The sequence below is a fragment of the Aphelocoma coerulescens genome, chromosome 3, assembly GCF_041296385.1.
Source record: "Aphelocoma coerulescens isolate FSJ_1873_10779 chromosome 3, UR_Acoe_1.0, whole genome shotgun sequence".
NCBI lineage: Eukaryota > Metazoa > Chordata > Aves > Passeriformes > Corvidae > Aphelocoma > Aphelocoma coerulescens.
The window spans coordinates 73,873,892-73,889,637 of NC_091016.1; the positions used below are offsets into that span (position 1 = coordinate 73,873,892).

At 40.3% G+C, this 15,746-nt stretch overlaps 1 protein-coding gene across 1 annotated transcript; it reads right to left on the reverse strand.

Moving 5' to 3' along the window:
- Window positions 1-1,663: 1,663 nt before the first annotated feature.
- Window positions 1,664-11,307, reverse strand: GJA1 (gap junction protein alpha 1). The gene is made up of 2 exons (XM_069010889.1): window positions 10,751-11,307; window positions 1,664-4,740 (listed from the first exon to the last, which is right to left on the reverse strand). The coding sequence occupies exon 2, from the start codon at window positions 4,722-4,724 to the stop codon at window positions 3,579-3,581; it is 1,146 nt and encodes a 381-aa protein (XP_068866990.1). The 5' UTR covers window positions 4,725-4,740; window positions 10,751-11,307; the 3' UTR covers window positions 1,664-3,578.
- Window positions 11,308-15,746: the final 4,439 nt, after the last annotated feature.

Consider the following 15,746-nt stretch of genomic DNA (forward strand, 5'->3'; position numbering starts at 1 on the left):
TAGTTTCCACTTTAAACATGGAAATTGAATTTCTAAATTAGGAAATAACCTTCAGTGTGTGCTCACTGTATTTAAAACATCTTGAAATTACATGATATGCATATAGATTTGAGGCTGTCTGTAAATTTTCCTTCTAACTTTACTCTTTAAAAACATTTCAAATTACTGGGACGGGGTGGAGGCCTTAAGATGATTTGCCTTTTTTGCAAAATACTGCTACACAAAACATAAACAGAGTTTAAAAATAATTAACAGGATGTGAATTTTGGGTTTATATTTTTAATTACCTTCAGAAATGTGTTTTTTTGCATCTTTTCCAGTTTGAAATCAGTATCTAACATATCCTTCTACAAAGGCTGAGTGCTAGCATTGTATCACAGCTTATTTTGTGTCATCTGCAGACAAAGCAAATGCTGCTGCAGGGATGCACTGGGAGAAAGCACATAAAGAACTAGATGAATGACACACAAAATTGTGATTACTTTGAAGTGTGTAATAAATGCAGTCTACAGAAACAAATCTAGGTGGGAGAAAGGGCCTCTGGAATGTCTTTACCCTAAACACGCACACACATGCATTACCACCAAAAAAATCATTCAGAGAGCCTTGGCACTGAAGTACTAAACTATTTCAGTTGTGCAAGATGCCCCATGGGATATACCTGACAACCAGCCTGTCTAGGAGAGACTACATTTTATCTCAGGGCGAGCCTTTCTCTGAATGCTTCAATGTTCATCCACCTTTCCAAGGGCATGATCCTCACAAAGTGCTTGGAATGCCCTTCAGTTTGTACAGATGGACTAGGACAAGCCAGCTTAAATATGACTCACTGTTATTATTTAAGAAAAACTTCAAGGAGTCGTTCCGTGTGCTGGTGCTTGTGTAGTATCTCTCAGAGCTGTAAATCCACTTCCACTACCCTGTTTTTTCCCCATCTTTACTAATAAGAAGGGAAAGAATTTGGACTTAAAATAGCAAGCAAATTTGAAAGTAGAAACTTTTATGATAATTGCATGACCATTATATTTTGATTTTTTCAAAAAAAAAAAGGAGTTGAACCACCTTACATTTAGAGTCCAATGCTGAAACGCCAAGCACTGTAAGACTTTATTAGGGATGGGGACCTAAAAGGTGAAGGAGAAGAGGCAATATGCTAAGTGTCAGCCTTATCAAAATCAGTACTTTTCTCTGATTGAGTTTGAAGAAATAAGGTTTTAATTCCAGAAATTGAAACTGTCACTTGAGCAATTTGATTACATGTGGAAATGTAAATTAGATGCAATGATTTCATAATGTTAATTCTAAGTAATAAATAAAAATTGCTTGAAAAGTTATGTGACAGTATTTTAGTACTGTCATTTTTATAATAGTTTGCAAATAAATATACATTTTCTGAGACTTATGGCAAGATTTTTTCATGCTGAACATTACTTTGTTTCAGGAGTGGCAGAGACAATGCTTGTTTTTCCAGTTGTTGTGAGGATGTCTGAATGTGGCGCTGTGGAATTTCGGTTCAAAGTAAATCCAGATGGATTAAAGAAAGGATGCTTCTGAAATGCAGAGTGACTAGGGAAAAATGAACAAGGGAGGAATGAGTTTGGATTATCAGATTGAAACTAAAGATATATACGGACATATGAAACAGTAAAAGACAATTAGAAAATGTATTTATACTAAATTAAAACTTTATTGACTAATGTTCTCCAGACAACATGATCCGACAAACTATGGTTGCATACATGCAATGAAGTTGAAGACAACAGTAGTTTAACATGGAATGTCAAACAAATTAATATAATGTATTAAATGAAACAATTTATCTGTGTTGCTGCAAAATGAAATCAAGCTATGTATTTCCTTGGTCAATCTGTGTTCAGCTAAGAGGCTATGCATTTGAAGAAACTGGTAGATTTCTTTAGCATATATTTCAAATAAATTAGCTAGAATTGTACTCTTTAAAAATCCTTTCAACTTCACTTGCATTTCAAACATAATCTAACTGTAAACACTAAAGTTGCTAGAGCCATCTAGAAAGACCTAACTGTCAAACTCAGTGGGCATTGCAGTTCAGTAAATATGAATATTTAGAACAAGAAAAATACCAGTTACTGCAAAAGCCATGTAGGCATATTTTATTATTAATCCAGCACAAAGCACTTCTTCTAAGTTTCTCACATAAAAGACTAAAGCTTGCTTACAGTACTACATCTTCTATCATTCAAGCATCATTATTACCTATCAGGGAGATTGGCTAGATGACCTAATGGGTCTTTTCCACCCCTAACTTCTACAAAAGAAAATCATTCATGCCAGCAAGAACATGGTTCGCTACATCTTGGGCTTGATCCTGCAGACTTTGTTGAGGCAAAACTCCCAACAACTTTAAAGAGTGATTTTCCAGAGCAAGACATCCAGGATTAGGCCCTTTAAATTTTTTTATTTTTAAAAGAGCATCCATTTAGGATACATGGAAAATATTTTATAGAATTAAAAAAATATAACGACATGTGCTTCACTTACATTGAAGGAACCAGAGAATGTAAACACCATAGTGGCCCACATGTTCACAATATCCATGAGAAAGTGTCAACTGCAAGTAACCTGTGTGCGTTTCTTTCTCAGCCTATGCTTCTGAGGGTGTTTTGTGTATACCTTTACCTCCACATCCACACACATACGTACACTCTTAGTACACATAAAGGTGTGATAAAATTCACTAAAGGCAGTTGCTTGCTTGTCTTGATGCTTAAATCTGCAAGTGGCAGCAAACTGTGTTTTATATAATACTAAAGACACTCTACATGAGTAGCAGGACACAAGCATCGCTGTGGGCAAGACTGTGTCGTTGCGGGTTCCACGTGTGTGGAGCCGTCCTGTTTACGCACATCACAAAGTACACCTGCATGAAGGGCTGGAAGAGCAGGTGACTGAAGTATTCCTTGGTGGGCCATGCCTGAAATTTGAACTGAACGACTCAAAGACTGTAAGTTGTCCTCACAGGAGCCTTCCGACAACCCGGAGGACCACGTAGGAAAGTTTACCTTCAAAGTGCACTTTCTAAGAATGGAATGTTCTTGACAGGGAAATGATCAGAGGCAATCCTGGACTTTTTTGCATGTTGAATAGGAAAAATGTTTTCATCTTCAGGTAGCACTTCACCCTGACAAGTGTGAGTTCAGTTATTATTGGGTTTTAGTATTACGGAAGATTCTTTAGAAACAAACACGATAGTACACACATACACATACACTCAGATATTTACAGCCTTTCTAGAAAAACAGCCCTTTACCTTAGTACTACCTATCTTTTTTCCTTTTTTTTAGTATTTAAATTCTTTAAACCAGCTACATTAAATATCAATGTGTACTGTACCACCCCACACCAACCCCACACCCCCCAAAGAACCAGCAAGTATTTTAAAAGTTTGTTTGCTTGTTTGTTTTACTTTTTTTTTTAATGATTGTTAAAATCTCCTGCTTGAGACTGTTAAGTACCACCTCCACTGGAACAAGATCAGCACTGACGGCATCTTCCAATGCACGTCGTTTCATAGTTGAGCAAGTACTAGAGCAAGAAGCTTAGATCTCCAGGTCATCAGGTCGAGGCCTGCTGCTGGCTCGGCTGCTGGCTCTGCTGGGAGGCCTCTGGTCCACAATGGTGAGGGGCTGCAGCTCATGTCCTGACGCCAGTTTTTTCGTGTTCTGGTGCTCGTCGGAGAAGTCGAAGGGCTGGGCGTGCGAGTTGGAGATGGTGCTACCAGCCTGCCCCATTCTGTTCTGCTCCGCGCTGTAGTTGGCCCAGTTTTGCTCGCTGGCTTGCTTATTGTAGTTACGACAGGAGGAATTGTTCCTGTCTCCAGTAACGAGCTTGTACCCTGGGGGAGACATGGGAGACAGAGGGGCGGTCGGCGATGAGCAGCCATTGTAATAAGCATATTTGGGGGAGCCACAGTCCTTGGAAGGGCTCATGGCACCGCTGTGGGAGTAAGGGTCGGTTTTCCCTTTCACACGATCCTTGACGCCCTTGAAGAACACGTAAAAAAGCTCAATGATGTTCAAGGCAAGAGACACCAAGGACACCACCAGCATGAAGAGGATGAAGATGGTTTTCTCAGTTGGACGGGAGAGGAAACAGTCCACTCTGTGCGGGCATGGGTCTCGCTCACAGGTGTAGATGGCATTCAGGCTAAACCCGTAAATGTACCACTGTATCAGCAAGAAAGCCACCTCGAAGACAGATTTAAACAGGATGCTGATGATATAAGTACGGAGCAGTCCCCCACGCATCTTTACTTTGCCATGCTCTTCGATCCCATACTTGAATTTCTTAATTTCTATCTGCTTGAGATGCATATCCACATTCACACCATCATTTGCAACTACCTTAAGCTCTTCTTCTCTTTTGTTCAGCTTCTCTTCTTTCCTCATTACGTAGAACACATGTGCCAGGTACAAAAGGGTAGGTACAGACACAAATATGATCTGCAGAACCCAAAAGCGTACATGGGAGATGGGAAAGGACTTGTCATAGCAGACGTTCTCGCAACCAGGCTGTTGAGTGTTACACCGGAATGCAGACTGTTCATCTCCCCAAGCAGATTCTACCGCTGTTCCCAATAGCAAGATTCGGAAAATGAACAGGACAGACAGCCACACTTTCCCTCCTGCAGTAGAATAGGCTTGAACCTTGTCAAGAAGTTTTCCCAAGGCACTCCAATCACCCATCTTCACAGGATGCTAGCTAAACAAGGACACAAAGGAAAAAAACAGCAAGGGTTAAGGCACAGCTTTAATACCTTTGATACACTAAATCACTGATCAATGCTAATAGAGCAGTGGTGTCACCTTTGTGATAATCAATGTGTTTTACATGATCTGAAGAGAAACTGGAGTTTTAGTTAGTCTGCGGGTGAAGTGGAAAGTTAGGGAAACTGAAAAGAGAAAGTAACGTATAATGTCTCAGAGCACAATGGAAAAAGTTCCTAATTTCACTCCAGTTTTCAAGAAGTCCATGACAACCCTCAGTGACCACTGTGGCTGGCTCAGCTTCCTTGGTGGCAGCCTTAGTTCAATGACCTACATCTGCCTCAGGTGGAAAACAGCTGTGACACACAGCTGAAGCAGGGCGTAGAACTAAGTAGTAGCACTGCCTAAATATTCTAGGAATATACGAAAGATTTCTCAGTTTCAGTGTGGATTTTATCATTCAATGTAATTTTTATGTTCACTCTTTCAGATAACAAAAAAGCAAACCACAGTATAACCTAAATACCATAGGTAACCTAATGTTATTAGGGTCACATACACAAAATTCTCCCTTTGCAAAATACATGCAGTTTTTCCTACACAGCAATATTAAACTGAGTTCTTGCCTATCACTTCATAGAGTGTAACACATTTAAGAGTATAGTTCCTAATGATGACAAGTTTATACTCTACTCAACTTCAGAAAAAATATTTGCTGTCTAAATTAAACTTGTACACTAGTATTTGTGTCACAAACATCAAAGTAAGAATTCTTTACCTATAGTTTTATGAAGGAACTGAAAATAGTAAATACATGAAACACAGCTAAGATCATGTTACCATATTGGAGGAACTGGTTTCCTGTTTATCTGTGATTTGCTTAATTCATTGGAGTTTCAGGTTTGTATTTGCATCTTTTTGTATTTAAATTCCTTCTTTGTTTTGAAAGGAAAAGATTTAGCAAGAAAAAAAAAAGGTAAATAAGCTGTTTGTAAGGCGACTTCTGGCTTGCAGTTTGCATTCCAAGTGTTGAACACTGCAAATTTAAACTGTCTTTCCTGACTTGAGTTTTAAAGCGCACATTTCTGGACACAGGCAGTTTCTCAGGATATCTGGAAATATGCATGATGATATAAAAGAAATGAAATGGTTTGCTTGATGTTCTAGATTCCTAGGAAAAACAAATTTCACTATAGACTTTTATCAACTGCAGAATGGCAATCTTATAAAAACTTACATTTTAACTTGCCCCACATGAAAAAGCATGTGAAATCAGGAACTTAAAAGGAAAAATAATCACGAAGTTTCCCTTTTAATGGGAATGCTGCTGGGCATAGATATTTGTTCCATGGATGCTGAGTAATCCCTTCCTGGTATTAACAGTTTTGATAATGTCCAAATGATTTCCTCACCACTGCGTCATATTTCCTAGTGAAGGTCCTTTATAGAAAAAGCGCTTTTTGGATAATTCACAAAATAGGAAATTTTAGCACCAAGGAGACTTGCTTGCAAGAAGTGGTGAGTCACTGGAAACAGAAGATAATAAATCTGGCAAACTCAAACATAACAATAGATGCCAAATAAAAACACACCATTCCTGCCACCCGAGTCTGAGAGAGTAATGGGAGATGAGTGTTAAAAGTACTCGCTCTGATAGCTCTGAAATGCCAATTATCTTTGAACCCCTGAAAAATATCCCAGGGCCATTTCCTCCATCTGCCTAAACAGCTGGCTCTGAAGTTCACCCACTGCAGCCTGTTGACCCTTCCTCAAGTAATTAGCTCTTCTCATGAATAAAGCCCCATCAAAGGATCAAGCCTGCTTCAAACTTTTCAAACTTGAAGTCTCTTCTGGGAGGAGCACACAGAGCATGTTTGTCTCTGACACATCCTCTCAGCCATCCTCAGCTTTCATCCTTCCCAGAAAAAGTGAGTTTGTCTTTTTGGGCTGGGGCGGCAGAGAAGGAGTCAGGCAGAGAAGTGCAGAGGTCCCTGGAAAGGCTGGAATGAAATGTGACCACGTTCCTCCTCAGTCTGGGATTGTTAAAACAGAGAACAGCCTGTAACTATACAACATGTGAAGTTTGTTTTAAAGGAAAGCTATTTGCTCCATGTCCTAGAAGTGCAAGTGGACAGAAAGAGCTTTTTTCAAGTAACAGCTTCTTGATTTAATTAGCCAGCTTTCCAGTGACTAGAAACTATTGGGTTAACAGACTTTCCTCAGACTCAACGTACTTTTTTACTGTCTAAATGTTATTTCAGATTTAAAGCCTGATTAAGAAAACAGACGATATGTTATTTCTAGGCAGTTGCGTGTTGTTTGTTTTCTAATTATGCTCCTCTCTGGTTCATTAATGCAATATGATTTACTTTGGTTTTGACCTACTTAATCCCACACCTGCAATATTTGGAGAATTTACTACCTATATTTTAATTTGCTTCAGCATGCAAAATTGCTAAGTTTCATTTGTGTCCGCTGGCAATATAAACTCCAGGAGGAAACATTCCATGCTTGAATTACTCATACATAGTTCTGAAAAGCAACTTTTTTAAAAAAGAGATCAGTTACACACTAGCCTTTGCCAGTGATAAAAAACCCCACATCAATTCAAAACATTGTACTGTTAATCAGATAACCTTGTGGTGGCACAAATATACTATTCCTTTTCTTAAGTGGATTCCATTGCTTTATGAAACACAGTACTTTGCTTTGTTGTAGAGAAAATTCATTCACCGGATCTAACTTGTTTACTTTCAGGGCACTGAAAGACCAGTTTTATTAACTGATTACAAATCTGTTTACCAGGTATAAAAAGAGGTTTTGTGTCAAACAGGTACTTAAGTATTCTAGCTTTGTAAGTAGCTTGAAATGGTTGGCAGATAACCTTTAAAATTAGCTCTTTAGCATTCTGGACTTTAGCTTGTTTTAACACCTCCAATTACCTTAAATGAGTCCACTGAATGACACAGGCTGGCCTGTTTGAATGATACAAATTCAGTACTTCAGGAATTTAAGAATATGGCTGATGATGAGTATGTGCGTTTCATGAGTTCCTATTGATTAATAATTTACAGGATCATAACCTTCTCTGAGGCAGACTAATGCTAGCCTAACATTAAAATATACCAGTCTTTAAAAGATGGATTTCTTCCAGGTCCTACTGTGTATGGGTAAAGACCGGAAAAAAATCCATAGAGCAGCAGGAGATCTAACAGCATTCATCTGCATGAGTTTAGGATGACCACATATATAAGACATTTGATTTGTAAGCCACAATTAAGAAATTCTAGAACTATTTTTAATGGACGGCATTCATCATGTCGTCTGGTTCATATTTTCCAAGAAGGATAATGCAAACTCAGTGCTGTGGTAATGTCCCAGGTCTGACTACAGTGTTAGAAGGTCAGATGCTAGTGGATGGAAGAACAGTAAGGGTTAGAGTGGGTTCTAAAATGGGATGATGCAGCTGAAGTAATTGGGAAACCAGCCAAAGCTTTGGTTTTCCAACCTTTTCTATCTTTTTATTTGTGCTCACACACACATAGACTACAAAAGAGAAGGCTCTGGACCCTGAACATAAATCAGCTTGAGAATTTCCCAAAAGTAACATGCATCACAGAAAAAGCAGTTGATGTACAACTCATTGGGTTTGGACCTGTTGGAATAGGGAAAGCTAGTTTTTCGAAATCTTACAAAAATAAGTGAATGCCTTGCAGACATTCCCTTGAGAAGGTGTAGTTCATATATAGGTCTGCAGATGAGCTTCAGTTCATTTCATCCACTGGACAAAGGTTACGCACAAAATGGTCGCAGAAACTAGAATTTAAAGTGTCACAAGTGTGGTTTTTCCTTTGTCTGCCAGTACTGCTGATGGTCAGTCACTACCAGATCTACCCCATAGCCTCTGGCTCTCCCATGCTGTACCCTCCCCACCTCATTTAATTATAAAAAATATTTGCAAAAGCAATTGTAATCATTTTCTTAGACATTCTCTAGTTGTACAAGCCAGATTTACCCTCTGTGTTAATGCCCAGATTCATCCTTCTCCTGACTCACTTTGGAATTAAGGGAAGGAATGCTGAATTCCCTGAGGGGGCCTCAGGCCCTCTAATGTTCCTGCTTGAGGATCTTGAAATCTGGATGTCTAAACACATAAATGGCACAAACAACAGCTCAGGTGCTTCTACATGAGACAAATTCAGTGAGTAACATGGGAAGGAGATACCAGAGGCTGGGGGAAAGAGAGCAACCTTTCTAGTGAAACAGATGCATTGCTCAATGTCCTCTAACCTTCCCCATACCCACAGGAATCCTTGGCCTTGGTTCATTGCAGAGACAAATAAAATTAATCTCTTGGGCTTGCATAACATGAGAGCTGAGATAACTTTAGAGTGTTGAATCTGTCTGCGCTCCTGTGTGTATGAGCATTCAGCTTCATGTCGCAAATGAAATCCCTTGTGTCCATCCCTCTCTTCCCTGTCCTGAACCCAGCCTGCTGCTCGCCTTTCTCCCATTCAAATGCTTGTTAGGTATTGTGGGTCAGCGCCAGTGTTTGGCTTTGAAGTTTCTGAAGGAAACACTTCAGTAAACATCCCAGAGACCAGAGGCTTAAATTCTGCCGCGCAGTGTGCTGTCCAGATGTTAAAAATGGCAGGATGAAAGCTTCACGCAAGTCCTCTAACTCGCTCCCTATGCGCGCACACACACACGCGTGCACACAGGGCCATCAGGCAAAAGGTGTCCATATCCCGTTTTTGTCCTCATTATCAGGTTTTTTTTGTCATAAGTATCACGTACAAAAATGAAAAAGAAATCCTCAGAGGAAACATGCTGCTTCATGAGGCTTGCTGGTTATCTCAAGGCAAAATATGAGGACACTTATAAGCACACAATGTTGTTGTTCGTGTGTTACTCGATAAGATAGATTCTGTGCTTCGTCTGTCTTTCAGCTGAAGGCGCTTTTTTCTCCTTCCTCGTGCTGCTTTTTAACTACTGGCAAGCAGCAGGCAACAACTGTTACAAGGAATCACTCCAAGTCTCACAACATAAAAAGGTTTTTAGTTCTCCAAGAGATGCTGCTCAAGTATTTTTTTCTCTGCATTTTGGCAATTAGGTCTTCAAGGTAACATACAGGGAATGTGTCATATAGGGATTATGTACAGTCCTTCCTAGACAACTTTCGCTTATATCTACCCAAGGCTTTCACAGACATTGCCAACGTGGTAAGGCATATCATGATATCCCACATTCCTTCGCTAAAATCCCTCCCTGAGGTTGCTAAAACAGAGTAACTATATACAAACCAGGTTAAAAATCCATAAGCCATGTCTGGATTTTATCACATCTATTTTAAAAGAAAAGGGGAAAAAAACCTATCAGGAAGACCACGTGAAAGTCACCACTTCAGAAGCTGCAGCATTTAATAAGGCATCTAATTAAGAACCTTGCTCTGCTCAAGCTATCAGGCATCAATCAGGATTTCCATATGAAAGCAAAACGTGTGAGGAAGGAATGGGACGCATTCAGGGCAAGATCTCCCTGTTACCAACTTCTTATGCAATTTTGGTACAACAGAGGAGAGCGAAGCGCACCTCGGCTTTCTCTTTAAAGGAGCTGAGTTAGTCCGAGAGCAGCGGAGGGGAGCGATCGCTTGTTGCAGCAACAAGTCTGCAGCTCAGCCCGGCACTAACAACTTCGGTGCAGTTCCTCCTTCGGCGGAACAAGGTTACAAGTTGTAAAAGTGTAGCACTTCTGGAAATGTATAGAACTATGACAAAAGGAAGCAAAGAATTCCTCCGAGCTGGAATTTAGCACTTTAAGAGAATGTACGCTGTTTAGAGATGTGTGTTTTTAAACAAGTTCAACCCTCAACGCAATAACACAGAATTCTTAGGGTGGGGGGGGGGGGGGGGAGGAAGAAAAAAGAAAAGAAAAGAAAAGAAGTGTTTTCAGAAAAGAAAAAGGGATACACAAAATGATGAAAAAAAGGAAAACTTTCAACTTACCCTTGCTGATCAGCAGTGAAAATGGATCAGTGTACTTCTTTGGAGGGTTAAACTAAAATGGAAGAGCACGCTCAGGCACTCAGACCTGTCTATTTAAACTTTAAAAGTCTACTGCTGTTTTGTATTTTTCATCCTTCCTTCCCCACTAATGAAAGAAAAGTGCTGATACCTCGTAAAAGTTTTTTCTAACTTGGAACACTGGGAGAGCTTATAACAAGTTTTCAAGCCTCTGACTGTGCGAGAGGAGGGGAGAGGGAGGGGAGGCAGCCCGGGAGGAGGGGCTCTGCGGGCGGAGAGCGCAGAGCTGAGGGAGGAGGAGGGGGAGGATTGGAGGCGCAGGGAAAGACATGAAAGAGACCATGGAAGTCCACTCTTGCTGATGTAACAAAAAAAAAATGCACGGGCAGTAAGCAGCCAGCACCTGGGTGGCACGGTGACCGGATCTGGGCTCGCCTGAGACAGATGAGGCAAGTTGGCTCTCTGGAGTGCACCAGGAGTTTCACTGCAGAGAAAGGGATCAATGGGTAACCAGTGTGGACCTTCTGGATGCTGGGGCTGCTGTCTCCTAGCCACCACTCAGGAGAGGAAGCCCTCCCAAGCCCTCTCTACTCTTTTTGTTGTGAACACAGCCTTGTTTACTGAGGTCAATTTCCTTTACGTGCACACATGAAAGTACACACCAGGAGCAGCGTGTTTGTTTCCACAGTTGATACACATCACATATTTTTTTACTATTATTTGTGTGTGCATGTGTGCTTGTGTCCATCCCATGGGAGAAATGAAGGAATTATCTCACATTCCAGGAAACTCTTTCCAGGAAACTTCAGAAAATAAAGTATAGTACAGCTAATCAGGCTTCAATAGTGGGAAGAAATGTTCTTGATAATTTTTGAACATATTCTACAGAATAAAAGCATGCTTCAAAACTGATCTATACAATTGAAACAAAACTTGTTTGGCTTTGCTCCTGCCTAGACCCTGGTTAAATTCTCCTTGAAAAATGCCTTGTCTGTAGAACAGAGATTAATTTATTTCTCTGTGTTAAGCTCCTCACACATAGAATTCAAACGCCATCAGGAATTGATCTTGTCCTTGTTCATGTCCTGGGGTATTAGCTGCTCTGTGGGACTTCGTAAGAGCTTCTCTAGAGGTGTTCCTGGTCAGATAGTTCTCCATGAAGTTTCACATTTGGGGTGGTACCAGGCTCATTGGGGTTTCACCTCATTCTCAAGAGCTATTTCTGGGCTCAGTAGCCCAGGATAAGTATTTTTTGCTCTTTGAAGGAGAGAAATCCAGTAATGGTCGTGGAGAGATTCCTAGATAAGGGTCCTCTTTACAGTTTCTTTTTGAAATACTGAAAGTTACATTCTGCAACACAACCTAGTTATTACTGCTTATTTTTCACAGCTCTTCCCTACTGCTTTTCACCCAGAACTCTCCAGAGAAGGAAGACAGGATCTTTGTAGAAATATCCTCAGCAGGGAGCTTTGAAGCTAGGAACTAAACACACCCATCCTGGTTCTTGCTCAGGAGCAGTTAATAGCAGGCCACAGTGCCTCCTGTGTGACAAACAGAGCTAGTACACTACAATGCACACCTTCCATTCCCCTTCTTCCAGATGCAGACGGAGACAACTGCTTTGCTTAGTTTCCTCTCTTTTCTTTGATAGTGGCTGAGTGTTTCGATTTTTTTTTTCTCTTGTTTTTACAGTTGTCCAACCCATATGGCAGAAAGAAACTTTGTTTTCTGAAGGTAGTTTTCAGGTTGCCTTTTCTCATTACATTAAGGGAGAAATGGGGTCTTGTGCCTTACAGGCTATGGGCCCTTCTTCTTGAGAATGGATAAATTGTAATATACAAACCACAGTGCTTCACTGTCTTCCATGACTGTGGTATAGACAGTGAGCAGAGTACATACAGGGCTCCTGCTACTGTCTGTAAAACACTGGTTAATCTGGAGAAAAGTACAAAACCCTGTCAACATAACTACGTGTGTCAATGCTGAGACATTGAGGACATTTGGGATGTTGTATATGTTAGTGCTGAAAAAATTGCCCCTTAGGAAAGCAGAATTATGCCAGGAATAAACCCTTGAATTATAACATGCAAGAATACAAAGCTATCATTCCCTGTCAAAGCTGGCAGGATCACAGGGTCCAGCGTGCCTGATGTTGCAGTTTCCCACCATCTTCCAGTACAGGCTTTGTGATTTTGCAAACATTATGGTTTTGAAGAAAGGATAAAGTATTTCTCCACTTAAATAAAAAAAAAAGCCAAACAAAAACCAGTATTTGTGAGAAGCCCAGCAATCTTAAAATCCAGTTTGGAAAACTAAAATGTGTACGTTAGTAACAAGGGAAGAATAGTTTTGCAGCCATATTAAGTGGAGGACTTAGTTTTGCTATGGCATTATCTACATGAAAAAGGGAAAGTTTTACAAGTCTCCACCACAATACTGTGCAGAATTAGGAAGGATAATTATTTGTCCCAATAAGAATTATTTGGAAAGGTCTCTTAGAGTTTGGAAATGTCTCCATGATCGTATTTTACAGCCTATTACCAGAATATATTCAGCTTCAGGTGATGCAATGATCTACCATTTCACAAGGTTACAAGAAAACCTCACATTCATTTGCCTTGCAACGGAAACCATTGTTTCAGATGGAACAAATGTCCTCACACACAACCCCTCTTCAGCTGAAACTGTGTTCCACGGGAAAGCATGGGGGTGTCAGATCTGAGGTATTTGAAAATCTGTTCATAATTATGGACTAAGAGATGGATAAGAAGATCACAGTTAGGTTTGACGCCTTGCATTGTAGAAGACAAGATTCTTTTCACACAAAAGAAATTAATATTTTGGGGCCTTGAACTCTCTGAGAACTCTCTTGCCATCCATTGAAATTTTGCATTTTGGAGCAAACAGCACTGTCTTGGCAGTGCAAGGACTCCAGAACACATTTTCCTTTGTTTTGGAAGGCTGCAGCATAATCTGTAAGGACACAGTTGCACCACAACCCAGGTGCAATGCTGGAGCCCAGACTCTGTCAAGTGCATCTCTGGGGCTGAACCTCAGGGTGACTTCCACAGTGCTTCTGTCTACTCTCTGCTGAATCCTCAGCTAAATCAGTGAAATTGTTCAGAGCCCACAGTACTGCTGCTGCTTTTCTATACAGACTTACCAAAGGGAACAAAAATTTGGATTATTTAGTATTTCCAGCTTTTGGCACATATTCATGGTTAATACAGAACTCAGTCCACTGTTTTCTTTGTATTTATTACCTGAACACAAGTGCAGCATTTTATAAAAAACCTTTTTTCCTCATATTTCCTCCAAATAATCTCTCAATAATATTTGAGCAACCTGATTCACTAGGAAAGCTGTAGTGAATGTTTCATTTGGAAGACTATCCAGTCCTTTGACCATTACCAAATCTTCCATGGATACCAGTGGGGTTCATGGTCTACTTCCAATTAACCATGTCTGTAGTTTGTGGAGCTCTTAAAATGAATCACAGGCCTTCACTTGTTTTCAATTTGCTTGAAAAATTCACTTCCCAGTACTCCCATGCACAGCACTGTCCTCATCCTGTGCAATTTGAGAGAAGAATCCACAGACTGAGTAAAATGAGCTGCACATACGGTGAATGGAGATTAACATACACAGGCAGTGCAGATTTTCTTGGGTGCTTTCAAGGCAGCTGTGCAGTCACCCACATCCCTGGATGGCACATAAGCTTCAGCAGGTTTTCACTGATGTCCCTTCTCACACATTTGGCTTTAAAGACAGACTTGTGAATAATGCGTGGCCCTGTTTCATGCCCTATGGAGGTAAAGCTTTTCAGAACATCCAAGGAACAATAATGTGGTATTTCATGATTACCTAAGCACATAAATGTGCAGACTAATGCTTTTTTTAGCACCCAGTGGGTTTTTTTTTTGCTTGTTTAAGGAATTTACATCACATAGAAATACAACTCAGCTTTGAAGTAGCTGACCACAGTGCTTGCACATTCTTTCAGCTGGGGTGACTGTGTTGGAGCCCACTGATGCACCCAGCGCACCCTTGACTCTGTGAAACACAGCCGTATCCACCCCCTGCCCTGAGTTTCAAAGGGTCATTGCTTGTTCAAAACAGACAATTAAAGGCAATTGTCATCCTTCAGGGCAGTATCTGGTCCCACTTGGGTGGCACAGTGCACAGCCTATAAGAATATTTTCTGATCATTTTAAGGATTAAAATAATAAAAAGAGGATAATCACAAGACCGTCACTTAATGAGTTCACTTGCCATTCCTTGTTGAAACTGGTCTCTCAGATTTATTTAATTCACAGCTAGAATTTTCCCCCAGGGGAAAAGGATGCTTAGTCAGCGTAAGATAGATTCTACTCTTACTGCCTGAAAAAGAAAATAATTGCTGTTTTAAAAGACACCCTGCTGGAATAAAACATCAAGACTGAAGCACTTAAAATGAAAGTGGGGAGTTCTCTATGACAGACGCCATTACGTCAGAGCCCACCCTAGAGAATGGTCACCATTCTCCAGAAATATATTGCACTGTTGTACAGTCATCTGCCTACAATCTCAGAGTGTTTTATAAATATTATCATAGAAGAAGTTACGTTATAGTAACTTCTTTTATGGACTTGGAAAGTTTGTCGTGGAGAATATCAGCAGTTTTTCTGAGTCACAGACAGATAATGCTCAACCAGAATTAGAAGCAAAATTTCTTGATGTCAGGGTCCATCCTTTAAGCCCCAAATTATTCTGATTTTTTTCTCTAGTTGCATTTTGGAATCTCAGCTAGCAGTGCAAACAACTAAGTAGGAATTTCCTTTTAAAATTTGTGAGGATCACAGGGAAGGAAAATAAAGTGTTCAGAGCTTGGGGTGATTGTTTCCTTTCTGTTCTTTGTGCTGCTCAGTGCTTGCCACTTCATACCACTAAGGTCTCACCACAACTTCATGGAGATACTCAGGTTGCTCCCTTTCACATG